The sequence below is a fragment of the Amblyomma americanum genome, chromosome 6, assembly GCF_052857255.1.
Source record: "Amblyomma americanum isolate KBUSLIRL-KWMA chromosome 6, ASM5285725v1, whole genome shotgun sequence".
NCBI lineage: Eukaryota > Metazoa > Arthropoda > Arachnida > Ixodida > Ixodidae > Amblyomma > Amblyomma americanum.
Window position 1 is genome coordinate 98,886,426 of NC_135502.1, and position 26,802 is coordinate 98,913,227.

At 48.0% G+C, this 26,802-nt stretch overlaps 1 protein-coding gene across 6 annotated transcripts in view; it reads right to left on the bottom strand.

Moving 5' to 3' along the window:
- Positions 1–15,190: 15,190 nt before the first annotated feature.
- Positions 15,191–26,802, bottom strand: part of LOC144093924 (uncharacterized) — a 31,060-nt gene continuing 19,448 nt past the window's right edge. For 2 of the 6 annotated variants that reach the window (XM_077627679.1, XM_077627677.1), the window contains 12 exons: positions 24,187–26,459; positions 23,257–23,515; positions 22,505–22,645; positions 22,148–22,219; positions 21,686–21,840; positions 20,953–21,091; positions 20,598–20,671; positions 19,807–19,976; positions 19,138–19,234; positions 18,138–18,477; positions 16,829–17,001; positions 15,191–15,572 (listed from right to left, as the gene is read on the bottom strand). In XM_077627679.1, the coding sequence (XP_077483805.1) occupies positions 15,494–15,572; positions 16,829–17,001; positions 18,138–18,477; positions 19,138–19,234; positions 19,807–19,976; positions 20,598–20,671; positions 20,953–21,091; positions 21,686–21,840; positions 22,148–22,219; positions 22,505–22,645; positions 23,257–23,515; positions 24,187–26,459 (3,972 nt within the window). In that variant the 3' untranslated portion in view covers positions 15,191–15,493. The remainder of the gene's footprint in view (positions 15,573–16,828; positions 17,002–18,137; positions 18,478–19,137; positions 19,235–19,806; positions 19,977–20,597; positions 20,672–20,952; positions 21,092–21,685; positions 21,841–22,147; positions 22,220–22,504; positions 22,646–23,256; positions 23,516–24,186; positions 26,460–26,802) is intronic. The other 4 variants (XM_077627680.1, XM_077627678.1, XM_077627682.1 and 1 more) reach the window with 2 other exon arrangements.

The following is a 26,802-nucleotide window of genomic DNA, read 5'->3' on the forward strand; positions in this document are numbered from 1 at the left end:
CGGCCTTCGCATTCGCCGCGGAAGCAATGCGAGTTTTTCTCCAGGAGTTACGCCGCCCGCCGCCACTAGAGGTGCGACGACCCTACCGCTGGCCCCACATATGCCGTTTCGTCTGCTGATCCGTCAGGCGGAGACAGCTTACTACAAGACTCTCTCCGAGGTCTCCGGTGCTGGGAGCCGGCTGGGAGGCACCCCCTCCTAGTTGCTGCGCTCCGACCGTGATGCCCCGTGATGACGGAAATAAAGTTAATTCATTCATTCACTCGTGTGCTTCATCTGAAGCGCTTCCAACATTTTCGGCTAATTGAGCGGATAAAATATCATTACAACTGATTTAACGAGGCTTTACCTTTCAAAAATATTATTTCCAACGCTCTCCTCGGCGCCTTGTCGTGACGCTTTCCGCTGTAGAAAACAGATGGCGCCATTGCCGCCCTTCAGCGAAAATAATAATAATAATAATAATAATAATAATAATAATAATAATAATAATAATAATAATAATAATTGGTTTTTGGTGGAAAGGAAATGGCGCAGTATCTGTCTCATATATCGTTGGACACCTGAACCGCGCCGTAAGGGGAGGGATAAAGGAGGGAGTGAAAGAAGAGAGGAACAAATAGGTCCGTAGTGGAGGGCTCCGGAATAATTTCGACCACCTGGGGATCTTTAGCGTGCACTGACATCGCACAGCACACGGGCGCCTTAGCGTTTTTCCTCCATAAAAACGCAGCCGCCGCGGTCGGGTTCGAACCCGGGAACTCCGGATCAGTAGTCGAGCGCCCTAACCCCTGAGCCACCGCGGCGGGGCCAACGAAAAAACGGCGTTTGCGGGTTTCGGTTCCCCGATCTCGACGCAGACGATTAAGTTTTCGCATCATGCACGGCTCATCTACCAGGGGAATGGGGTGGTTTCCTTGAGTGAGTGAGATGGGAGGGTTGGCGGGGTTGTGCGGCCTGGGGCGGTAGAAGAAGAGTTCTGATTTAGAAGGGGAACAGGCTAGGCCGCGCGCGCTAGCGTACGAGTCGATGATGTTGAGGGCCGACTGTAGGTTGGGTTCCATGTCGGCATCAATGCCTCGATTAGCCCAGATAGTGATGTCGTCAGCATAGAGGCTGAAATGTATGTCGGGTATTTGGGCGAGTTGGTGGGGGAGTTGGAGAAGGGCTATATTAAAGAGGATAGGAGACAGTACAGCGCCCTGAAGGGTTCCCCATGCTCCCAGTGAGACACCGGACAGCCGGTGGTCGCCCATGATGAGTGTGGCTGTTCGCTTAGAGAGGGAATCGCGGACGTAATTATACATCCGCGGGCCTACGCTTAGGGCGTGGAGGCCTTCTAGGATGGCTGCGTGGGTAACGTTATCGAAAGCTGTTGTTAGGTCGACGCCGAGGGTAGCCTTGGTGTCGCCCGCGGGGGAGTCAATTAAGGATGTGGTGCTTGAGTTGTAGAAAGACGTCCTGGGTGGACAAGCCCGGGTGGAAACCAAACATGCACGAAGGCATAAGGCTGTTGTTCTCCAAATACAGGCTGAGCCGGGTCTGGAGAACGCGCTCCATGATGGTTTGGTTTGGTTTATGGGGATTTAACGCCCCAAAGCTACTCAGGCTATGAGAGACGCCATAGTGAAGGACTCCGGGAATTTCGACCACCTGGGGTTCTTTAACGTGCACTGACATCGAACAGTACATGGGCCCCTAGAATTTCGCCTCCATCGAAATTCGACCGCCGCGGCCGGGATCGAACCCGCCTCTTTCGGGCCAGCGGCCGAGCGCCATAACCACTCAGCCACCGCGGCGGCTCCGAACGCGCTCCATGAGCTTGCCCACACACGACGTAAGAGAGATGGGACGAAGGTTAGCGGGGAGAAGTGGTTTTCCAGATTTAGGAATAAAGACTACTTTGGCGTCTTTCTACTGAGCTTGGAGGGCACCGCGCAACCAGAATTCGTTGAAGTAGTCGGTTAGGGCTTTGACGGAGGGGGAATCGAGGTTGCGGAGTGCCTTGTTGTGCACTCCGTCGGGGCCAGGAGCTGAGGACGCGTTGAGGCGCTGAAGTTCTGCCCTCACTTTCACCTCGGTGATCGGTTGGTCGAGAAGGTCGTTGGGGGAGCCTGTGTAGTCAGGGTGGTCTGCGGAGGGATATGCGGGGAAGTAGATATCACGAAGCTCCTCGAGGAGTTCCTGCGGGGAGGCCTCGGGTGTGTGTATGAGCTTTATGAGGTTGTGTTTCTGGTGTGTCTTGGACTGAGTCGAATAAATGAGATGGCGGAATAGGTTCCAGGTCTGGGGCAGGCTCATGTTGCCTTCCAGCTTGTTACAGGATTCCCAATTTTGGCGAGACAGAGTTGCAGCATGCGTCTCAATCTCCTTGTTGAGCCTGGCCAGCCGGCGTCTGAGTGTTCTATTCCAGCGCTGACGCCGCCACCTCCGTTCGAGACCCGCCTTGGCCTCCCATAGGTGCAGGAGATTGGAATCCATCGCGTCTGCAGCAGAAGGAGCGGGACCGCATCAACGCGCTTCTCAGGAGCTGCACGAAGGTTGCCCTCCGCCTACCCCCCAGCACCTCTTAATAACCGGCTCCTCAACCTCGGTACCCACAACACGTTTGAGGAGCTGGCAGAAGCCACACTAACAGCACAGCTGACTCGCCTGTCGAGTACCGCGGCAGGCCGCACTCTACTCTGTCAGCTAGGCATCACCCCGATCACCCACCCTACCGAGGGGGTTTTCCTACCTCCAGACCTACGCTCCCATCTCATCATCCTTCCAATCCCTAAGAACATGCACCCCGAGCACGACGGAGAACGCAGGACAGCCCGCGTCAAAGCCCTGCACAAGCTCTATGGCAACAGTCCCGAGGTAGCCTATGTGGACGCGGCAGCGTACTCGTCGCGTACTCGTACTAATCGCATAAGGATCCGCCACCACAGACTCATCGGAAATTGCAGAGGAAGCGGCCATTGCACTCGCTCTTGCCTCCACCTCTGCCACCAAAATTATCTCCGACTCAAAATCCGCCCTATCCAATTTCGCCAAAGGCCTGATATCCCGCACCGCGGCTCGGCTTCTACGCTTCTGGCGCCCCACCTACCCCGTAACCCTTATCTGGACCCCCGCACACGCAGGCATCCCGGGTAACGAGGAGGTCCACTCCATCGCCCGAGGTCTCACTTTCCGGGCCGGAGTTGGACCTCCTCCGCCATCCCGGGAGCGTCTGCTTACGTTCAAAGATATTCTTGCCTACTACCGAGATACCCGGCGCGTTTACGCACCGCCGGCTCCCTCCCTAACCTTAATTCAGGCCTCCCACTGATGCCGACTCCAGACCCGAACTGCTCCCTACCCTATTCTCCTTCATGCCCCCGCTACCCCGATCACTTCCTTTTGTCGTGTAAGCTCTGCGGGAAAACGGGAGACTTCCTTCATGTCCTCCTCACATGTCCTGCCTTCCCACACCCTCCATCCCCCAACACGGCGGAGTCATACTGGGAGACTCTCCTGGCCAGCTCCGCTGCTGCTGACCAGCGCCGGATAATTACCGACGCCCTGAAGCAGATAGTCCTACAAGGGCTGTCCTTTGCCCTCTAAGGGCAGCCCCCTAAGGGTTGCCTCGTGCCATGTTAGGGGGTTTTCCCCCCTCTGTATTTGGCAATAAATGTTTCCACCACCACCACCGCTCTTTCATACGGCCTTCGCATTCGCCGCGGAAGCAATGCGAGTTTTTCTCCGGGAGTTACGCCGCCCGCCGCCACTAGAGGCGCGACGACCCTATCGCTGGCCCCACGCCTGCATCTGCGGCGGCGGGTGGATTTTGGCTGATTTCGCGCTGTAGGCCGCTGGTTCATGGTGAGCACAGCACCGAAATCAAAGAAAGCAAAATGCAGATGCTTAAGCTGCGTATCTTCAACACAGTCCACATGTGCACAGGTTCTTCATAACAATCTTTGCTCGATGAAAACGTTTAAAATGAGGAATCACTCTCCCATTCCTCAGAACTATGTCGAGCGTTTGGGGTTTTAAATTCACAAGGAAATACTCTGATCACTTTCTCTCGTATGCCTCATGGTCCGTAATTAAATAACAAGTTCATGCTAAAGGGAAGAGAATGAAAATTCAGAGAGCTAAAGTTTTGCGCTCATGCCATAAAAATGTACTATATCGCGGAGAAAATTCTCTACGACGCGTGAGCCGTAAATCTGATAGCGCCGTAGCCGGTAGCTTGAGACGATGTTTGTAGAGTTTGACTCATGCACACTAACGTTGAGCTGACAAATGAATTGATTGCTGGGAGATAGATACATATAGTACCTAATTACGCCGATACTGCTTTTCGCACGTATTGAATGTACTATTGAATGTACTTACTTGTTTTCACTCCCATATACCCGCCGCGGTGGCTCAGTGGTTAGTGCGCTCGACTACTGATCCGGAGTACCCGGGTTCGAACCCGACCGAGGCGGCTGCGTTTTTATGGAGGAAAAACGCTAAGGGGTTTTCACTTGATCCACCATGGACGCCCGAGGCATGCTGGGAAGGCAGCAAACTGGATTGACGTCTAGTGACTTGTTGACTGTGCTACGGATTAGATTTGTTGGGTTGTTCGATTTCGCTTTCACTACTGTAGTTTTCACTGATGTTTTGTGAGCACCGTGATTGTGACTCGGAGATGGGCATCCAAACCCCGCCGCGGTGGCTCAGTGGTTAGGGCGCTCGACTACTGATCCGGAGTTCCCGGGTTCGAACCCGACCGCGGCGGCTGCGTTTTTATGGAGGAAAAACGCCAAGGCGCCCGTGTGCTGTGCGATGTCAGTGCACGTTAAAGATCCCCAGATGGTCGAAATTATTCCGGAGCCCTCCACTACGGCACCTATTCTTCCTTTCTTCTTTCACTCCCTCCTTTATCCCTTCCCTTACGGCGCGGTTCAGGTGTCCAAAGATATATGAGACAGATACTGCGCCATTTACTTTCCCCAAAAACCAATTATTATTATTATTAGATGGGCATCCTCACTAGGGAGAACCATCATGAAGGCGTCCTCACCCTCACCTCATGAGGATTTCACTCGGTGAGGTGAGAGTGAGGGTGGATGGGCGGATGAAAATACGTGAGGTGAGGGCGAAGGAGGGAAGACATGATGAGGTGAGGGTGAGGGAGGGCAGAATTCACTGTTTGAGGGCGAGGGTGGTGGCCCGAACCGTACTACGGGCAAACTCTTTTGTCTGCGTCGCCCGTTATGAATTCCGGTTTTAAAGCGCTACTTCTTAGGGTGCAGATCCCGGGGAAGACGTAGTTTCTGCACTCTGGAGGTACACGAGGCGAACACGAAACGTGGGTGCAGCACACCTTCTCCGTCGCCGTGATGTACTATACTGCCGAGAAAAGCGCTCGTCTGACTTAAAAATCTTTTTTTAATTGCGTAAAGTATTCGGTGAAACACCCTGTATATTGCGCTAACAAGGGGCTACTCGCCGGAGCGTGCGTGTGGCCGCCAGTCTAACGGGAACCATGGTACCACAGTAAACATTTTCATTACCAGTCCCGAGTCTGTCGGATGATCAGAGTGTAGAGTAAAACACGAAGAAATTATACCTAGTAAGGCTGTTGAATTTCCAAGTTCTGGACCTTCTTTGCCGGAACGAAGTCATATTCCAGCTGAGTGAGGTTTCACAGAATTGGCCGCAGCGCAAAAAATGCTTTTGCAAAATTCCACTGTGAAATCAAAGCCTGTTGGCGGCGTTGCTGTGGAATTTTTTTTTTTTTCACGCTATGAGTAGTTCGATACAGTCATATTTTCTTTCTATATTCTATATTCTCTTGAACTGCGGTATAGGAGAGCGATGCCGCAACGTGGTGGGCAAAGGCTACCACTGTAGTCTTACCATGAAAATAAAGCAGTTAACCACCTTAGTCTGAATCATCGCTCGCTCCACCTTGCATCGTACGATGTGCTAAAAAAGAAAAAGTTGCACTGCTCTCCAAATAACACCAACACCTCTTGGTTTATTTCTGTCCTTGGTAAGGCCTGTGACCGCGTAATCGCGCGCCCGATTTTATGAACCAAATTTATATCAGGCATGGTAGGGAATAGACTCTCAGCGTTTGAGTAAGGCGTAGACGTGCCAGCAACAAATCACGGGTGGTTTCGCTTGGGGTTAACTACGAATTATTGTGCGCTAGCACCACTAGTCGTATTTCGCATGGTTCAGCTTGACTTTCTATGCTGTTGCTTGGCCTGGACATGCTTACTTTGGTTATCATATGATGTAAGTTAGCGTGTTATTGCATCATTTTAGAGTTGTACTGCGGTATAGAATTGGTCATTCTCTACATTCACAGATACCTGGGAGTCCTGATTCCGCTCCAGGCGCAGAGGTGCAGTGGTTAAGCTATACGCGTCACTGCCCTGCGATGGCAGGTGCTGCCATCGGTGGGGCTTGTGAGGCCTATGTTCTTCCTGTGGAATCTTTCGCGACTAATAATTAAATCGAGCTGCCATGATGGGCAGTTTGCTCACTACCCAATGGGCAGCTTGTGATGACGTCACAACGTCACATGATAAAGGCGGCCCGCGTGCTAGAAGCAGGCCTCGGACGGATGGACGGACGGACGAACGAACGGACGGACGGACGGACGGGCGGGCGGGCGGGCAGGCAGGCAGGCAGGCAGGCAGGCAGGCAGAGCGACCGACCGACCGACCGACCGACCGACCGACCGACCGACCGACCGACGGACGGACGGACGGACACTTTTCGGCGGATTGAAAGCGCTAGAGCACTAAAATGGCAACCACTCCAGACTAGGGGTCTTAGTGATTACTATTATTCAGCCCAAATGCTGCATATTAGCGAGCCGTTTGATTTTCAAGTGGACTCAATAACGTTTTATTTTAAGCGACCGCAAAGAGCCTCACTGCAGCAGAAAGCCAGCACCGCACCGGGCGAAGACAGTAAATGAATAAAAAAAATTTAAAGCTGGGGGAGCGGGATCCGAACACGCGGAGGCACTAAAAAACCAGTTCCGCTGGCCGCTACTTCAAACGACTACGACGTCGCCACAATTTTTTTTTTAAAGCATGACATTTATAAAATTGAAAATGTATTCTATTTACATTAACTAAATTATATACGAAGCTTTTAGGATACGCCACGAAACACGTCACAAAAAGACAGCAACAGAGCAGTAGACGCGAGGTATAGGCTGAGCGCATCACCAAGAAGGATTGCCGGTTTTAAGTCGGTCGGTTCATACATTTCCCTAATTTGAACAATCAGTTGGGGGAAATCCTAACAGCCTGCCTGTACAAACTGCCAAGCTCTCGTGCTATGCTCGCAATGTCATCGTCGTCGTCACGTAGCCGCGTTCACGAGAGTTGTTGAAAGCGCCAGTCTCTCACGCTGTAGTTTGAAAGCGTGGTCATCATCTTCCAGCCGTGAGCGTGGAAGCGTCATCAGACAAGCATGTAGCAAACTCACAAAATGGCGGGAGATTAGAAGCAGTGAAATTGAAAAGACCCGGTGCAATCGCAATGCCATCGGGTAATGGTAATTAAGCGACCTACAAAATTTCCTCGTGCTGAGTCTGTTCTGTGCTTAGCACTTCTTACAATTATCGTGGTAAACGCTACTGAATTGTTTTCCAAATACTTTTGGCGTACATTAGTTTTGGTACACAGACAGAACAACGCGATGACTGATCTTAGCAGTCCATTTTAGCACAGTGGGCATGGCGGCAGCAAGCGAGGCAGCATGCTAAGCAATCCTTTTCTGATTTGCTATCCAGGTTAGTGATTCCAAACCTGCACATTGCTACAGCAGTGACGATCGCTTTCTAGTGCTGCTGACCTGCCCACTGTGTGTTCAGCGTTTCATTTCTTGCGTGGTTGCATTATCAAAGGTTTGTAAATCCTGGCCCGATTGAAAAACAAATGCTATCGGAATTGCTAGAAGGCCAGAGCAAGATTAATTCAACGGTGAAGGGCCTGCAGGTGTCTCAAAACATAACTGAGAATAATTTTCCGGTTTAACTGAGCCAATCGATGGTATCGAGAAACAGTTGTCGGGCCTAAATGTCTTAAAAAAAGACATGGAATCGGCAATATTGGAACTTCAGGAGCAGCTTAGTACAGTTAGGATGCAGATAGACGATTTAGAAAACAGAGGCAGGAGAAATAACCTGATCATTTACGGAATAAAACAGCTTAGCGAGGAGACTAGCGAGGAACTGGAAAAGGAAGTAGTTGATGGTGGTTTTTTTTCTGGAAAAAGGTTCAACAGTGAGTAATGTCGTAAGATGCCACAGGGTGGGTAAAAAGGAAATAAATAAGGAGCGAACAGTCATTTTGAAACTCCTAGACTTCTGTGAAAAAATTTCAATATTACGATCATGCTATTAACTCAAAAGCACCAAAATCAGCTCAAAATCCAAACACCAAAGAAGCTCAAAATCATTGGCTGAGGACTTTTCTAAACGAGTTAGGGAAATATTGAAATAACACTGGAAAAGCTCCGAAGAAGAGGGGAAAGAGGGCGCCAAGCTTTAAAGCTAATCTATGATAAGCTAAGCGTTGATAGCGTACTGTATGGTTGGGATGGAACAAGAGCTGCTCGCTTTAGGCTTAGAAATAAATCAAACTGACTGCGGACTAAGAGATCTCAGACCCTGAAAATACTACATGTTAATTGCAGAAGTGTCACAAACAAGACAACTGAGTTGGAGGCTCTTGTGCTTTTGCATGACACTGAAATAAGTTTTGGCAGGAACTTGGCTTAGCAATACAGTTTTTGACAGTGAGTTCATTACCACTGGCTACAGTTCGTACCGAAACGATCGCGATGGTAGGGGTGGAGATGTCAGCGCTCGGTTTAAATCATCCCTGCGAATTTTAGCAATGCCTGATGTAGCCAATGTAGAGCGCATTTCTTAAACAACCTACTTTGGAAACGTTAGATATATTATTGGAGCAATGTACAGGCCCCTCAATTCCATCGTTGCCGTATTAGACGAACTGAAGCAATATTTGTGCACGAATATTGAACCCGATAATCGTATTCTACTGTCAGGATATATTAATTTGCCTAAAGCAGACTGGTCAAATTTTTCAGTTAGAAAGCATGACTCCCAACGTGATGCTATGTTGGACATTGCTTTTGCCTTCGACTTATTGCAAATTGTGGAAGAAAATACTATATTTCAGGGAAATTCTCAATCAGTGGTCGACCTCTTCTTGTTAGCGGATCAATTACTACCAAAACAAATAGCCAGATAGTAGATGGAATATCGGACCAGAAAGCTGTACTGCTCACTACTGGAGACGCCGCTTTAGATAAGAAACCTAAATATTCATCCTATCGAAACTTTTCTCGAGATACATTATAAGTATCTCGGACTGTTTATCACTAATGACTTCACTTGGACTAAGCACATTGAGTACATAACGGCTAATGTTAAACACAAGTTGTTCTTTTTGAGGATAGCTTTGAGACTTTCTGCTCCTCCTGTCCGACTGCTCGCATGCAAAAACGTAATTCTGCCGATATTAGACTATACATGCGTTATTTGGGAGTCGGGCCACTTTCACTTCGGATGCTTCGGATCTCAAATGAACTGCGTGTGTAGCTGCAGTACACAATTACAAAGATAACAAAACACCAGTGAAAACTACAGTAGTGAAAACGAAGCCGAGCAACCAAAAATTCATTCCGTAGCACAGTCAACAATTAGGTCACTAGATGTCTTCCCGGCATGCATCGGGCGTCCATGGTGGATGAAGTGAAAAGCTACCAGTAGCCTACCGCCAGCTTTCCCTGTAGGGTACCAGGGACTCTATATGGTCTGTTGAGTGCCGGCGCTTGTTTCGTAACTGTTGTTCCTTCAGCGCCTGCCTTACATTTTGTTCATATGCTCCTGCTTTGCTCACACACCTCGTCTTCATGGGCTAAGGCAGCTGCGTGCCGCGCAATGTAAGCGCGAAGAAAAGAGCCCGCTGTATCTTTTCACGAAACATCCGACAGCGCTTTACGTGTCAGCGATGGCTGAAGGATATTTGGAATGACTACTGTCGTGATTGGCAGTTAACGACCCTCAGGTTTTAAAGACTGCTGTAAGAGACGGCCGCGGAAACCAGGTGCTGTGCCTGGTGTATTAAGGGACCAGGAATGAAGCCCAGCTGAAGAAGAGCCCGAAAGCTCAAAACAGCCAATCGCCGCCTGCTGGCACTTCTCCCCTCGTTGAGGCGTATGCCATCCATCAACGAGGGGAGAAGTGCGTCAGCACTCCTTCTGTTAACTTGAAAGGAAAAGAAATCAGATTTGTCAATGTCTGATTAGAAGAATCTTGTCACCTAGTTTTAAGGTTTCATGCTTTTATCGTATGTATGGGTTCTATATAGTAACGTTGCTGCAATAAATTTCTTTCAGTTGATAGTCAGCGCCCGTGTCTGTGTTCCTTTCTTGGTCCCGTCTGCTGCGCTGTTTCCATGCAAAAAATACTTCCCTGGTTTCGATGACTGTCAGCTACCATGAATATAAGTATTCATGCTCACATGTATAAGCTGAAGCAAGTCGTCATCTGAGTCGCACTGAAGTGCCTTTCCTTATCTAGGGAATGCAAAGGTGACATGAATCCGCTTGATATAAATGTGGGGAATTCAAGGTCGGCCGACGCAATGCGGCACTATGCGTTTAAGAGGGTGATGTTATGATGAAGGTACGAATTTAACCGCTCCTTTTAGCGCATCGTTGACCTATAAAGTTTTGCTTTATGTGTGTTTAACGTCCAGAAGCGGCTCAGGCCATGAGGGACGCCGTAGTGAAGGGGTCCGGAAATTTCGATCACCTGGACTTCTTTAACGGGCACTGACATCGTACAGTACACGGGCCTCTAGAATCTCGCTTCGCTAGAAATTCGACCGCCGCGGCCGGGATCAAACTAGCGTCTTTCGCGTCAGCAGCCGAGCACCATAGCCACTGATCCACCGCGGCGGCCAGCCCATAAAGATATACATTACATTACTGAGCGGAAGTGCTGCTTCCTGCGGTGTCGTCCGACGTGCACGTTCTGCAGGAACGAACCTGAAGCAAATTGAGCTTAACATCAAATATTGTTCGGGCTGTCAAGAGGCATATGCTAAGCAGTTAAGCCTTTTCACTGCATTCCTTCAACCGCTCCCTTTACCAGGTCGACTATGGCAGAAAATAAGCCATACAGATATAATGGGACCCTTTGAAAAAGCGCCTTCGAACTCGGGGTGTACTAAAGCTCTTGTGAACTAATTCTCCAAGTGCCCAGAGACAAGATAAACATCGCAAGTAACCGCTAGAAATGAATATGTTATAATTCGTCGCAGAAGTCTTTTCGAATGAAGAGCGTTCTGAAGAATAATCTACTGAGGACCTGAGTCTAGATGGCGTGGATTTCACAATTTTTTACACCAGTGTGTTTGCCTAGCGGACAATAGACAAGAACGTTTCAACTCCTCTTTCAAGTCACGCGTTCAGCACAGAAGCCAAGCCAAGAGAACGAAGAAGGGAGAGAAAATGGAGGGACACCATGAGGGCTTTCACCGAATGTTTTAACTAAGCCGTAGCTACGTTTAGCGTGTCATTTTCTCAATGTTTATGATTATTTTTTTCGCGCTAGGCACACTGTGAGAGTTATTCAACCAGTGTCAACTAACCCGACTGCATTCAGTTAGTTTTGTACAGAAATATCTCATTATTTCCACCGCCATTAACCCTTAAAGGCGCTTTGGACACAACTACGTACATGTGAACTCTCAGTCTTTTCCGTGCGCTGTACTTGACACCGATTTCTTCCTTTCAGACGAATTTAACATTCATAGACAAACAGGATGCTCTTTTATGCCAGCTAGCGAACGCAACAAATAATATTTCTCAAAATAGGGACCATAGTAGCACGTGCTCCACCATTTTCATGTGAAACAATCTTGAATGAAATCTGGGCTCCACACAGATTTTTCCACGAGTACTAATGCATGAGGATTCATAGCGCACAGAATACACAGGACACAACTCAAGCGCTTACTTCCACTGAATGGTCTTTATTTGGCGCTGACAGCCTTATAAAGGTCAGGTATTGCGCAGGTACAAACAACTAACAATGATTATCTTGTCAAGGTCATGATGTGTCAAGGAAAGACGAAAACCAAAACAATAAAAACATTAAAAAAATAAAAAAATAAAAAATAAAAAACAACAAAACCTACCAAACAGTGCACAAGTTTCACACTTTCGCCCTCTGCCTTGCACCTAAGAAAGCTAAGTCTTTCATGAATCCTCATGCTGATTACCCACTAGCCCGAACCCTGACCCTTCTGAGTACTAATGCTACCCTTTTCACCCCGGAGTTTCTACCGCCATGCGCATCTTGGAAACAGAAAATGATTCCACCATCCTTAATTGTGTGAATTTCACAAATACTGGTATTTTAATGTTACACTTTACACCTACTTTGACAGTTCTGAATAAATTTTGTACACGCGTTTTATAAATTAACTACTGGTGTGTTCCATTGGAAAACTGCCAAATTGGCTTCCTTGAGGCTTGGGTTTTCTGTCTACGCGGAAAGAAGGCCGCCACCGTCTGGAAGACGTTGAAGTAGCGAGGGTTAGCTGTTTGGTTTACTAGATGAAGAAAGCGAAGAATAACGCGCCGCTCGTCTCGAGAAACGGAATCTCACGGGGGACGGGACCACGAAAAATTGTCATTTTCGCTCAGTTCGAGTTCATACCTCGGCTTTCCAGAAACAAAACTTACTATGACGCGAACGGTTATAAAGCGACAGCTTAGTGGTCCCGTCCTGCAGGAATTCCGGCGGCATCTGTTGTGCGCTTTGAGCGAAAAAATCCGGACAATTGGTCGAAAGGTGGCTATGTCACATGTGAAGAGGGGGATTTGAAAACTGGTTAAAACGTTAGAGAACTGGCGATTAAAATGTCGGAACATGACTGAAGTGTCATTAGGACATGTAAATGTGTAAAGGAATGAACAGCGCTAAAAAATGCGGTAATTAGTCGGCAATCGTCTGCTGGTCAAAGACGCTACCCATAGACCACGCGGGCATGCTTATGAATTGAAGCTAGGCTTTATGTTGTCACGCGCTGTCATTGGACGCTGAAGGAACTACGAAGTGGGGACACGGAAGAAGCTCGGCGTGTTATCGCTGATGCGCCAAGCTTTCGTCGACTCGCCTTTGTATATAGTCTTTGTAAATAGAACGTGTAATAATATGTATGTCGTGTGGTCTTTCACATGATATGGAAACAGTGCCCATGTCTGCGTGGCCAAGAGGAGCCGCTGCTGGGACCCTTAACGCTATAACGACATACCCTTCATACACACATTCAAGCTGCTCTTGATGCATTGATAGAATAGATCCCTGAAAGTTCTTCCTAAGTAGGAACCCATTTGAACACCGTACTTGCGTTGGAAATGTTGTACTAATTTTTAATGATTCAGAAAAAAATTCTCTGAGCGTTTCACTTGCATTTCTGGCATTCTTGCCGTGTGTTGTAAAAGTTTTATTAAAAAAAAAGCGCTCGAAAAACTTTCTGATCGAGCTTCATATTTCATTTTTTTTCGTAAGCTTCGTAATTGAGCTAATAGAACTAGTCTTCTTTACTAAATGCAAATTTCTGATTGTTGTAAATGGTGCTGTGCTGGCGCAACCTTCGCTTTATAAATTCTGAACATACATTGCTTAATGCGTTATTTTGTTTTCTTATGTCTACATGTTTCTGTATGTGTGCATTTTTGCATACTATCCATCTTCCAGTTTTTTAGTAGACAGAACTGTCAGAGCGCCTAAAGTCGCAGCCTGGATTTCTTTATTTGTGTGTGCAGCGTCCGCTCTATTCTGCCCTTTGTACTATCGCGATCGAAATATTTCGGGACGCGTGTTTTCAGAAAAAAATTTATTGTAGCTCTGCCGCGCGACCCAGTGGCATGCTATTGTTACCGGTGTATAGGGCTTCCACATGACCTCACAACTTGACACACTTCAGGAAAATGAATTTAGTGACAGGTCCAAGACACGTTTTTTTTTCGCACACTTGGTTGCGTAAACTCCTCATATAGTATCTTCCAGTGTATTGCTACCTCAGCTTTGTGCTTCGTAGAGCTGAAAGTTGTGGATTGGAAAGAATGGAAATTTCGGCGCATTATTTTTGTGTGAACTTTAATAATTGTGGTTTTCATATACTGAAATTGTCACTATATGACGCCCGGTATAAAAATATACTTCTTGCGCAGTGACCTCATTCATGACGTCATGTTATGTTAGACCACTGCACATGCCTCTTGTGCACAATCAAGGGTTGAAATTACAACCGTGACGTCAGCTTCCATGCGGTGAAAGGCTTAAATTGTGAGGGCAAGAGGTCACGCGCATCCCAATCCTTCGCATCGTATCTTCGCATCGCACCTTTTCCTTTCACTGCCTAGCAAGCTTCCATAGACAACTCCAGTCATTTTCAAACAGCGCCCCCCCCCCTACATAAATAACATGGTCTGTGAATGAGCTGACATCCCCCCCAACCGCTGATACGCTGTCCTACTAGAACATCGTGACCAAAGACTGCAAGCCATTGCTCATTGCAAGTCACCTATTTTTGCTGGTCCGCTAAGCACGGGCCACCACAGCGAACGCTGGGCTTCCGGTTTAAGAAGGCCAACCTCGAAGGCGATAGACTAGTAAAATGTTCTCTGTCGAAAACTCGACCTGCTTTCTGATTCTACGCGGCAGCTCTTGCTGATGTTTTCTATTTCCACGTCTCGCGTTCTCCGACTTTTTCACAGTCCTCGCCACCAAAACATGTCCTTTCCTTTTCGCTCCTCTCCGCAAGCCCCGGATTTGGGTCACGTCTGACCAGCTTAGTGTTCTCGAGGATAACGACTGCCCCCCCCCTCCCCCCTCAATATACTATCCTGCACATGTTGAACTGTCACCGCATGGCTGAACAGTATGGCATGTGCCACAACCTTGCGACACTATGAACGTGGCAATGAATGTGTAACAAAGTGGCGATGGTTGCACGAAGTATGCCTAGCCTACCTGAGTAAGTTTTCGCTAACACCTTTGCTATCAGTTGTGTGGGTTGATAAACTATACCTTACTGACTTGCTTGTTTCAATGCAACGTAAAGTGCAAAAAAATCAGATGAGCAATCAGTGAATAGGAAAATACATTTTATTACAACGACACCACTTTAAATAAAAGGACTTAAATTAGCATTTATAAAACAGTGTCATGCGCTATGGAAGAAAGTCGTCTTCAGTCTTTAAATAACTTATACGGCACTGCTTACACATAAAAAGCATCGCACTACTGTACACAGAGCTAGTCACAGCGGGTATGGTACAACACACACTAAAACGTATACATAAAATGTACATGTCTAAAGCACGTCACGCGGGCAGCGCAGGAGTCCGTCTATACAATAACAGTCCGCTGAAGACTTGTTGGAAGAAATATTTACACACTACTCGCTTCCCCATCCGAAGCGCATGGCTTGTCCAAGTGCAGTTTGTAAGACACTTTCTTTGCCATGAACCTGCAACATAACAGAAAGGAGCAATGAATGTCGTTAGATATCAATGTCACACAAACATTTCCGTTCATATTGTTACATGGGGTACCTCAGATCGAAAGGGATCATGTACAAACTTGAAGATCTGGCCGAAGAGTGGTTTGAGAGGCTGAACCTGGCCAGGCATGCGTTATCAACGCAAGACCGATATACCCTTCCTTTCACACTTAATTGTTACATCTGACATTTCAATAACCAGCCTCATGGACGGCTGAATCTTTCCACCCTATTATTTTTTGTGAAGCTAACTTCACCGTTGAGCAGACATGAACACAAAGAAGCCCCCCTGTCGGCTTTTTCCAGTACAAGCTTTTCACTTTTTTACATGTTCACGACGGTCACGCATATCTGAAGAGTAGATTATCACCGCCATTATCAGCAGCACTCTAATTCGCCACAAATAAAAAAATTCGAAACATTTTAAACGGCAGTGCTTTGTATACTGACTTTCAGGAATGAGCTTCGTGTAATGCGGGAGTCATTAAAATATGTTGCACAATGTCCTAATACATAAAAATAACACAAGTTAGTCCTTACAGTGCTGATATATGATTCGCTAACGCCGATCCCTATGTACTCGAACATCGGAGGTATGTATTTAAACGGTCTTGACAAAAAGCAGCCAGGTGTTCACTTAAATTCAGGAAACGATGTCAGCAAAAAAAGAAAAAAAGTATGGCAGGAAAAGAAGTTCTGAATTTGGGAGCAGCTGTGTGCAGCGTTTACAACTACTGCGCTTGCATTTATTTGTAATAAAGGAGGTTTATTACCGCGGTTTAAAATTTGCATTTACAGGATTTCATTAATAAACAGTTAGCGGTGCCAATTTTTCGATACGCGAAAAACGAACGTCGTCCTTCGCATTTATTACTCGAAATATTTATGCAAACGGACTGACAATATATGTCTGTACTGATTCGTTAAAAGAATGGGAATCCACAACACTGGAATGGCCAACTTGAGCTACCGATGGATGATCTGAGCGCTAAAGAGAATTATTCTTTGAGCGCATAGAGGTTGGAGGCCTCGAAGATACAAGGCGCAAGAGTAGACAGGATGAATGAAGAGCGAACATGTACAAGGCGCTTTGTCCGTGTTCGTTCGTTGTATTGTCTACTCTTGAGCCTTGTATCTTCGAGTGGAAGCTCAGCTCAGACAAAACACTGCAAACGGGCCCGTGTGGTTTGCCTCTGAAAGTATACGTGGCAGTCGAGACTCACTTGGAGTGCTGGTTGTCGAAGACGAGGACGTAGACGCCCGCGTTTTTCACTAGAAGGCTACCTTCGGCTGGTTGCACGTCGGCCTGGACTCTCACCATGGACAGGATGACGTCCATCATTTCCAGCTCGGCGTCGCTGTTTAGGGGCTTGTAGCGCATCTCAAACGATATGCTCTGCAAGCAACATTGATGAAAGGAGAAACATTAGCAGTACTCAAATGACGCCTCAGAGCATGAAAAAATAAGAAACCAAGATTAAGATTGGTTAGACGACAACAAATGGGGGAGGCATCTACAGGTTTACAGATATCAACAAACCGAAAGACAAACAGGGCTGAGAGGACAATTTATTAGTATATTACCTTTCAGAGGGGCACTGCGGACTATGAGTCAAGCTTTAGCGGAGAGCTGCGTAGTATTTTCTGCTAACAGCAGTGATTTAAGTGCACTTATAAGCACCGGTACATGAAACGAATGTCATACTCAGTGCAATTTTTAAACGATCCCGCTAAGCTAAAAAGCTGGGACCGGATAAAAAGAGGGATAATCGGATTACAAGAGCGATAATCAGGTGCCTGTGACTTGTTTAATAAAAAACAATAAATTGTTGATTTAGGTTATGGCTTTCATTGGTTAGCATAGTAACACAGCAAAGTTCGTGTTGTCAACAGCAGTTGTCATTAGTAGTGCAATAATGCAATGCAATGCAATGTATTGGTAGATTTATGGATGCTGCAGAATTAAATCCATCAAGTAAAATTTTTTTTGAGCGCCCAGAAGCAGACATACTCAGGCGCTTACCATAAGTTCGCAGAAAATAACATTATTAAATCACCTATCAATGCCGCAATAAATCTGTTGGAATTTAGGCTGTTTTGCTGTTGGGGTTAGCTTTTGCCATGAGTGATTTAAAGTTAGCGTTTAGGATTCTCCCCTAGCGTTTAGGATTCTACCCTAGCGTTTAGGATTCTACCCTAGCGTTTAGGATTCTCCCCTAGCGTTTAGGATTCTCCCCTAGCGTTTAGGATTCTCCCCTAGCGTTTAGGATTCTCCCCTAGCGTTTAGGATTCTCCCCTAGCGTTTAGGATTCTCCCCTAGCGTTTAGGATTCTCCCCTAGCGTTTAGGATTCTCCCCTAGCGTTTAGGATTCTCCCCTAGCGTTTAGGATTCTCCCCTAGCGTTTAGGATTCTCCCCTAGCGTTTAGGATTCTCCCCTAGCGTTTAGGATTCTCCCCTAGCGTTTAGGATTCTCCCCTAGCGTTTAGGATTCTCCCCTAGTGTTTAGGGTCTCGCGCGCTCGTGGAACGCACCTTTGGCTCGCATCTGAACTCCCAGAAGAGCACCGTCTTGGGCACCGCGAGCTGTACAGGGATGCTGTAGCGTCCGCCAGCGTTCACCCACACCTCGCCCCGGAGTCCTGCCGGGCCGCACTGGGCGATCTCGTCCATGGTGCGCGGTCCGCTCATGTGGAAGAGCGCCGGATCGTGGCTCGTCTTGGGGGAGCTGTTGTAGGGGCTGCAGGCGAGCAGCGAGCGCGCGATCTCCTCGTCGCTGATGATGTCGAACTCCTGCTTGGCGCAGCTGTCGCTCTCTGTGAGGCTGCTGGCTCCGCTCTGCAGGAACTGGGGCCTTCGCAAGCGAGGGAAGGACCTGCACACGCGAAGGAGAGAAGCCAAGGGCGATAAGCGCTTCAGCTCAGAATGGGTGCGTCTGCGGCAAGCTGCCGAAGCGTACGAAGGATGCATGCATCAATTGCACTTTACCAGAAAGGTGCCACGTAGATAACAGCTAGGGCACCGAACGCATGGAAACGAATCGAGAGAGCCCTTGCGGCAGCGACTAACTACCCCTAGTTTCCAACTTTCATGTGACGTAGGCTTCGCAAATTGATAGAAGAGTGAGATGTACAAAAATAGGCGTTAGGAACGAGAAGTAATGGCGCGAAATTATTCTGCGTTTTTATCGAAAAACGATCTTTAGGAACATAATTTGTCTTTGTTGTATCATGCTTGCATTAGTGTACACGGTTGGCTCATTTTATGGGGTCATGGCGTACGCTCCCGGTGGGGTCAAGTAACATTCTAAGGTTCACTTTAGTCTGAAGAGGTGACACTTCCGTCTAAATACGATATCGCTGCAGAGGATAAGAGCAGAGACCCGAGCGGATTTTGCTATGGTGCTCCTGCAGAGAAAACAGTCTTGGTGCTAATTTTATTTAGTTTACAACAGCCACATGTCTCTTTCACAGCGAGATAGCAGAAAAGTGTGCCAGTGACTGTTTCAGCAAAGTACGAATATTTCGATTCGTACCAGTTTCGAGTCATCTTGAGGGCCTCTGTCCTGGGTGCCGTTCCTTGGATCGGCGCCGAAGACGAGACCGCTTCGTCGGGAGTGCTGTTTGAGGAGTCTGGAAGCGAGCAAGCAGGTTGAATTAAGAAGGACGCAGCAGTAAGCGAGCAGCTCTCCTCGACGACGCTAGCGAACGCAACTATTGGAACAATCGAAACCGACTATCAAACATCGATCACGAACGATATCAGTTCCAAAAAGAGTCCTAGTGCGACTCAACGTAACACGCGTCATTGGCTCATTTTGATTAGTATTATATCTGCGATCAAGGCACTCAATACAAAATTTAGTACTTTGGAGAGAAAGACTGGGCGTGTGCATTTAGCAGAATGCATAGATAAGATTTTGATTCGGAGATAAAACAGAGGCTGCTGTGTTCAAGGAATGCGAGGTTATGAAAGATATGCTCGGCGGTCTCAGACATAATTTCAGTCTAAGGAAACCAAGTTCACAAGAAAACATACACACAGCCCGCAGAGGCCGTGTGTACGTCTTGCGCGCGCGAAACGTGCGCGAAAGCTCGCCTGAGAAAAACTTCCTTAGCGGGAAGATGAATTAAGGTCTGGGCAGCTAATCTACACATTGGAACAAGGGAAGGAAGATGTGGGCGAGGAGGGCTAGAGTAAGTACCGATGGTGTCGGTCGCCTCCGCAGGCTCTTCCCTCCTCCGCATCGCCAGCACGCCGATGTCGTCTTCCTCGCTGTCTGCAGATGCGTTGGAGCAGACAGAAGGATTCCTGGCAGCCCGTTCTAGCTGCTGGTGTTGAAATGCGCAGGCGTTGCACACCCTGGTGGGTCGACTGCGTAGAAGAACAACAGATGTCTAATAGCAGACGCACAGAAGTTGTATAGGAAGAAGGCGATTAAAATACTGCGGGGAGAGAGGACATTGAAGCAAGCCGCCCGATGCAGCCAGCCGCATACATAAATTATACTTCAGCTACTGCACCAGAAAAGTGCCAGTGTGTCTAAGCTAGTTTTCTAACATGAATCAGATGTGCGGTGAGCTGCATTGGCATATATCACGTTAGAAATAAAACTTCTGAACCTCTACAGATATCAAGCCGAGGAAAGCTGAATGGTTGCGTTGCGTGAAACGTTACTATATGCTTTTCTCGGCCTGCTATCCGCAGGGGCGTGTGATCTTTCTGCGGTAGCTTTGTCACATTTCAGTGAAGCGTAACAGCAGCCCATTATTACAGAACATATGGATCCGATTTTTATCTAGGAGAACGTCGATGTTACAACTGACTGCAAACTTTTTCGCTTCGAACTTTGCCGAGCACGCATTGAGTTGGAGCAGCGTTTAGAATGCAGTGTATATTTTTTTTACGAATTGTCAGGACGAAATGCGGAGCTCAAACCAGTAAAATCCATTATCCAGGATTGATTAAGTTTTTTTTTTGTTTTAACAATGTTACCTGCTTGCGGTGGTCATGAGCCAGTTGCTGCAGCAGTCATGGCAATAGATTCGCCCGCACAGCCGGCAGTGGTGCTGCAATATAAGATAAATACAAGGTTAGAAAACGTATGCACACAGACAATGGGAAGAATAAGCAAAAAACGCAGCTCATGAAAATGAAACTAGTTAGTTTATGGGGGTTTAACGTCCCAAAGAGACTCAGGCTATGAGAGACGCCGTAGTGAAAATGAAACTGCAACTTTAAATCAACGCGGTGTGTTTGCCACAAGTGTGCGAAAATCAAGCTCTCACTGTGAAGCAGTCGCTGATGAGCGAGCGATGCACCAGTGCCGAAAAAAGTCTAAATCGCGTACCTTTCTCAGTGTGAACGTGAAGGGAGCCGAACACTGAAGACAGGAGTCTGTTTCACTGTTGTCCATCCACTTGTCAGTAGCCTGAAGCTTTTGCAGAAACTGCAAATTGTCGTTCTGCTTCCACAGAATGTCCTTCTCTCTGGAGGTACAAACAGAGCAACACGTATAATGAACAAGTGCAGCCCTTCGCATTAATCGACACTAGCAAAACGCAATTTAATACAAAGTAATTCACAAAATTTCAATGAATTGGTATTAACAAGAAAAATATTTTGCGCAGGTAGGCAAACCAATTCGCTAAAAACCAAAGCCTAGCATCTTAAGGAGACCCGCATTATTCAGCCCATGGTACGAATACCAACTGCATGGGTAATGAGACAATTTTTTATTTCATTTGTGAATACGCGTAATGTAAACATTCGTTCATGAGTGTACATTTTGCTCAAAAGCCGTATGCATTTCAAAAGAGGCAGCATGGAGAAGTGGAACGCGGTATTTCGAAAATTCAGCAGCAGAATGAGCACAGCAGTGGCTCCCAATCATTTCGAAACACATTATCTAAGGTTTATTATCTTAAGTTACTGCATTATTGATCACATTATGCTGTTCTCTCTGATCAGAGGTGCCCAGTTCTGTTTGCATATTTGTTTGAATCCCGCGAGTTAAACGACGCAGTGCCGAAACCTTAACATGGCTACGTAGACGCGGAGATTATGGTTTCAGAAACACTTACCTGACCAGCTTGACAATTTTCTTCTTGAGCTCTACCGTGTCCATCCTGAGCTGGCTCAGTTGCTCCTCGCATGATGCAACTTGGGCGGAGCTCTGGTCGAGCTGCTGCTTCAGCCGCTCTCCGCACTCCTTGTCAACATCAGCTTGCACACGAAGCTAAAATGTGTAAAAGACGAGAGAAGCCGTGGATGACTCGCTTCTTCGGCGTTTTGCCGCCGATATTAGCATGAAACCTATTAAGTCTTAATTATGGTGTTGAAAGAGCGTAACCTTGGAGACTTTCTTTTTCAGCTGGAACATTAATGTGCATATAGTTAGATTCGCCAAGGAGTGATTATCGAAAGCAATTTGCTATTACAGCTAGGAACCTTTAATGAAAGTTGGTGCCTTTGCTCGACGGGCGATGCCCAAAATGCATTCTCGTTGAAAATTCGTTCGCTCTTAAGCACGAGTTAGTACTCACTCTTTTTAGTTCGTCGCTAAGAATGGAGCACTCCTCTTCTCGAGAGACCAAACCCAGCTGAAGCTTTTTAACCTGAAAAAAAATGGACGTCAGCAAACAACTTCACGAACGACAAAAACAGTTCTCTTCCGTAGTATATCAAGCATATCATTCAGCATGCAAGAAGGAGCCTTCAAGTCTACACTAGAAGTTGGGACGTGCAGTTTAGATGAATTTCCAGGATTACAATAAAAAAGGTTTAATGGTTTAATCGATCAAGTTCATGAACTCAAGGAAGTTCTAGTTGGAGTTAGCGTTCCCGAAAAAAAAACGAAAGCTTGAAGCAAGACGGTGCGAAGTCATTGTCGTGCATCTCACCTCTTCAGCGAAGTTTGTCTGCTCGATCACTTGGTCCTGCTTGAGGTCCTCGACACACTGTTCCAGTTCCTCAATCATGCGTTCTTGGTCTTCAAGCCGCTCACGCATTTCCTGGATAACAGCTTGCTGTGTCACGTAATTCTAAGGGTAGGGAGAGTCAGTGGCAGGTGTTAGAGAAGCAGGCCGCACAAGTCACACAGCGCTTGTTTATACAGCTGAAACACATGCCGGGAAGATTCTCGGTCATGGGTGCCGTTGAGAATGAGCTTTACGGCAGTATAGGATGCTCTGCTCATGGCCATTGATCACTCAAGCTGCTGTGCAAATGCTGGGCATTACGCTACGCTTGTAGTGCCTTACCGAGCGCAAGCAACTACGAGTTTAAGGGAACTATGGATCTCAGATGGAGGAGAAACTATCCGAGACACAAGTAACGCTTTGAGTGGTCACACACTGCTTGTTTCTTTTATGTTACTGTAAATGCATTTACGACGCCCAGCAATTTTACATGTCCCTCGAAACTTATGCCGAGGTTACCCAACGAACAAGCGGCGGCATTGCACATTGGGTTGAGCGATACAGAACTGCAAGTCCAAGATATTCCATCACAGGTTAAATTTCATGCACCGCCATGCACTTTATTTTCCTTCGCGGCCCAAGTTGCATCAAGAGCCAGCAAGTCTGCTAAATTGATCAAGAAGCGGCGTGCAGTCGTGCTGAGAACAGAGAGGTGAATATGCTTGGACACTTACCGTGTACAAACGGCTGTTCGAGGCAGCCTGGTCCTGAAGCTTTTCGGTGAGCGTGCCGAGCTCTTTTTCGAGCATTTGCTGCTTCTCGATGCTCTGGAGGCGGCTGGCGTCAATCCGCGTAATCTGCATGTCCTTCTGTTCCAGCTGCTGCTCGAGCTCCTTGTTTCTCAGGAGAAGCTCTCCCCGCTCACGCGAGATCTCCTGCATCTGGACGCACTTGAGACTACGCTCCGTGCGCAGCATCCCGGAGGCCCTTTGCCTGTAATGGAGATTTAAGGAATTAGCATCGACACTCCTGACGATGCAGGGTCATCGCGCTGTCATGACCTACATGCGCCCACTGTAAACGAAAGTGGCAGGGGCTCGTCTGTCTGCTGCTTGACTTCGAAGAGAATAAGGTACATTCTTGTTTCTGACTTATTCCACATGGCATCAGTGGCACAGCTCATGGCGTCAACCAGAGGTCACCCAACGCCATAGCAAACAAAAAAAACTTGCAGCTGGTGACCCTGCTGGTGGCAAAATGGGTTGCATGTCCGCTGTCTTCCCCCGCCACTACAGGTCCGCTGACCACCGATCGACATCGATAAAATTTGTGGCTCCTATTGCACTTCATAGTCGCTGTGAACGGCGCAGCTAGGTGTCAGTGTCCTTACACCCAGACCCGAAATTAATGCAAGCATATTATTTAAGGCACGAACTACGGCCCGTGTATTTACGAGTGCCCTAAGTATGGCTTGATGCTAGTTCTTTACTTCAAACATTATTTACCCAGTATGGTATAAGTGCATAGAATGAATTCAAACACGCCACGCTTGGTGTTTTGTGATTTTGAGTTGGAGATTCTGGCTGCTCCGTTCTTAAATTTGCGTTCACCACATACTGTTCGCATACTTCATAGGACCATTGCATGCTATGAAAGCGGCTCACCTCATTTCTTTCTCTCGCTGAGCCTTTTCTTCCACAAGGTTGGACACCTGCTGTCGCAGCCTCTCGTTCGCCGTCTGCAGCTGCTCGATGGTAGCCCGCAGGTTCGAGATTACTTCCTCGCTCTGGGATCGCTCGAGCTTCACTCTGCCCACTATGGTGTCCAGCGTCTTTTTCCTGATCTCAGGCAGAGCACCATCCATGACCTCGTCACTGTCCTCTTCGCAGAAGGACACATCGTCACTCGCGGCATCACAATCCTCCTCGTCCACCACACCTTCGCGCGAACCGGAGTCATCCGGTTCCACTGGAATGCTCGGCGCGCTGTCCGAGAGAACAGGCTGGACGACCGTCTCACTGCTGCTGGTGCCACCGCCTTCCAGCAGGCTGTGCAGCCGGCGCTGGAGGTTGTTTCTTCGCTCGCTGCTACGCACCAGGCTGTTGTACAGGATCTGACACTGCTGCTCCAGGTACTCGAGCCTCTGAGAGCGCGCGCGGTACTTGCACTCGAAGTCGGCCACCTGCTCTGGAATGAACTGCGCCCCTTCTTCGGGGATGTCCTCCACGGAGTCGGAGTGGTCATCGTCCTCTGCCGACTCCGGGTCGTCCCTCTCCGAGCAGTCCTCGCTGCTCGAGGGTGTCTGCTCGCGCGTGCTCTGGCCGTTGTCAGAGACGCCGCTGTCTTGGCTGTCCTGCTTTTTGCGGCTCTGGAACTCCTCGCGCAGACTCTTCCACTCGATCTCCGACTCCGCGTTGGAGCGCATCACCTTGACGCAGTTCTCCCTCGTGCTCTCGAGCTGCTGCCGCAGGTTGTGGAGCAGGTTTTTCTTCTCCTGAAGCTCGTATCTCATGACGGCTTTGGCGGTCTGCAGCTTGTGGTGAGTCTGCTCCATGCCCACCAGCAGAATCTTGGTGCGGTCCAGTTCCTGCACGAAGCCGCACAGTTTACGCTCTTGTTCATGCACCTTACTGGAGAGTAGGCGATTCAGTTCCCGGCAGTCGGCGAGCTCCTTCTCGAGATGAGATTCGGACTGCATGAGAGACTGCATCTTTGAGTGGTTCCTGCACATGGTCTCGAAGAGGGAGGTAACGAAGTCACATCCCTCTATACGCGGTGGCACCAACTCCTCTGAAGGCCCCGTAACCTCCTTGGTCACAGAAATGTCCCCCTCGGCTGAGCCGCCGTCCTCCTTGGCATGTTGCATGCTGAGCACCTCTTGCATGACATGCAGCTGGAGGTTAATACTGTGGCTTGTGGAAATGATGTCGCGAACCTTCGCGTTAGCCCTGTCAATTAGGGACTCGTGGTGCAACATGGCGGAGCCCAGGTACCGCAGGCAGTGTTCGAACAACTCGCAGTTCGAGCTCTCGGTCCTCGATGTCTGCTTTGCTGGAATGCCCGACTCCTCCATTTCTTCAGATGACAGCATCTTCAGCAGAGCTTCATCACTCATACTATTGTCTGGAGAAATCTTGGAGGATTCTTCTAGGGAAGCGTCTGACTGGTGCATGGCAGGTGTCTTGGAGAACAACCTCCTCCGTGCCAGGCGGACCAGGGAGGCAAGTTTCTCAATTTCACGGTCCTTGACGGCACTAGCGTTGATGCTCTCGCAACACTTGGACCTCAGCTTTACCAGTTGGTCTTCTAGACCCTTGCACTGCATCTTCTTTTGCTCCAGGAGCTCGTGGCTGCTTTTTACTTCCTTGTCCATGATGAGGATCTGCTGCCGAAGGATCGTGGCTTCATCCTTAACGGCGTCGACCAGATTTTTCAGCCCTTCGTTCACAAAACTGAGCTTCTCTATTCTCGTCCGAAGTTCAGTCTCTGATTGCTTCAGGGTGTTGATGGTTTCTTCAGAGTCTTCGAGCTTCTCCAAGACTTCGTTCAGTTTGCGGGCAAGGAAGTTATTCTTTGTGGTCAGATCGTCTTTCTCAACACTTAGCCGCTGGACCACTTCCTTTAGATCATCACACGATTTACAGCTACTTTGAACACAAGCGGTTTCACCGGGCTGCGATGCTCTCAAGGATTCTAATTCTCCTTGCATTAGGGCTTCTTTTTCCAGCCAGGCTTGCTCCTTGGCACGCCACTCCTCGGCCATTTTCTCCAGTTTCTCGGAGCACGCGGTCGCTGTGGCTTCTGCTTCAGCCACTCGATCGGGTAAGCAGCACTCCGTCTGCGAAGATGCAGTTTTCACCACCAGGAAGGGTGCCGCACGACAAACGTCCGGAGGCGATATCTTGAACACAACTGGAGATAGAGATCTGCTCTTGAACTGGAAAAAATGCAAACGGAATGTCATGCGTGAGCACGCTCTCATGTGTGCCTTGCGATGAACAGCGCATCTTAAGCACTACTGCGTCTTTTCAGAGCCTGTATTTGTGACCGCATAACGTATTGCACTGACCGCATAACGTGTTGCACACACCGGCGTACAGTGTTCACATCGTGCTTGACTGTCTACGGCCGCACCTGCCATTGCACCATAAAAATTTATAAAACCACCGTCTCATTCAACTGTTTCGTATAACACCGCGGATTTTGCGCAAACCGATGCTTTACCTCTGCTTATACTGCATGAAGACTTGACCAATTCATTACAGGTAGCATTTTTTTTT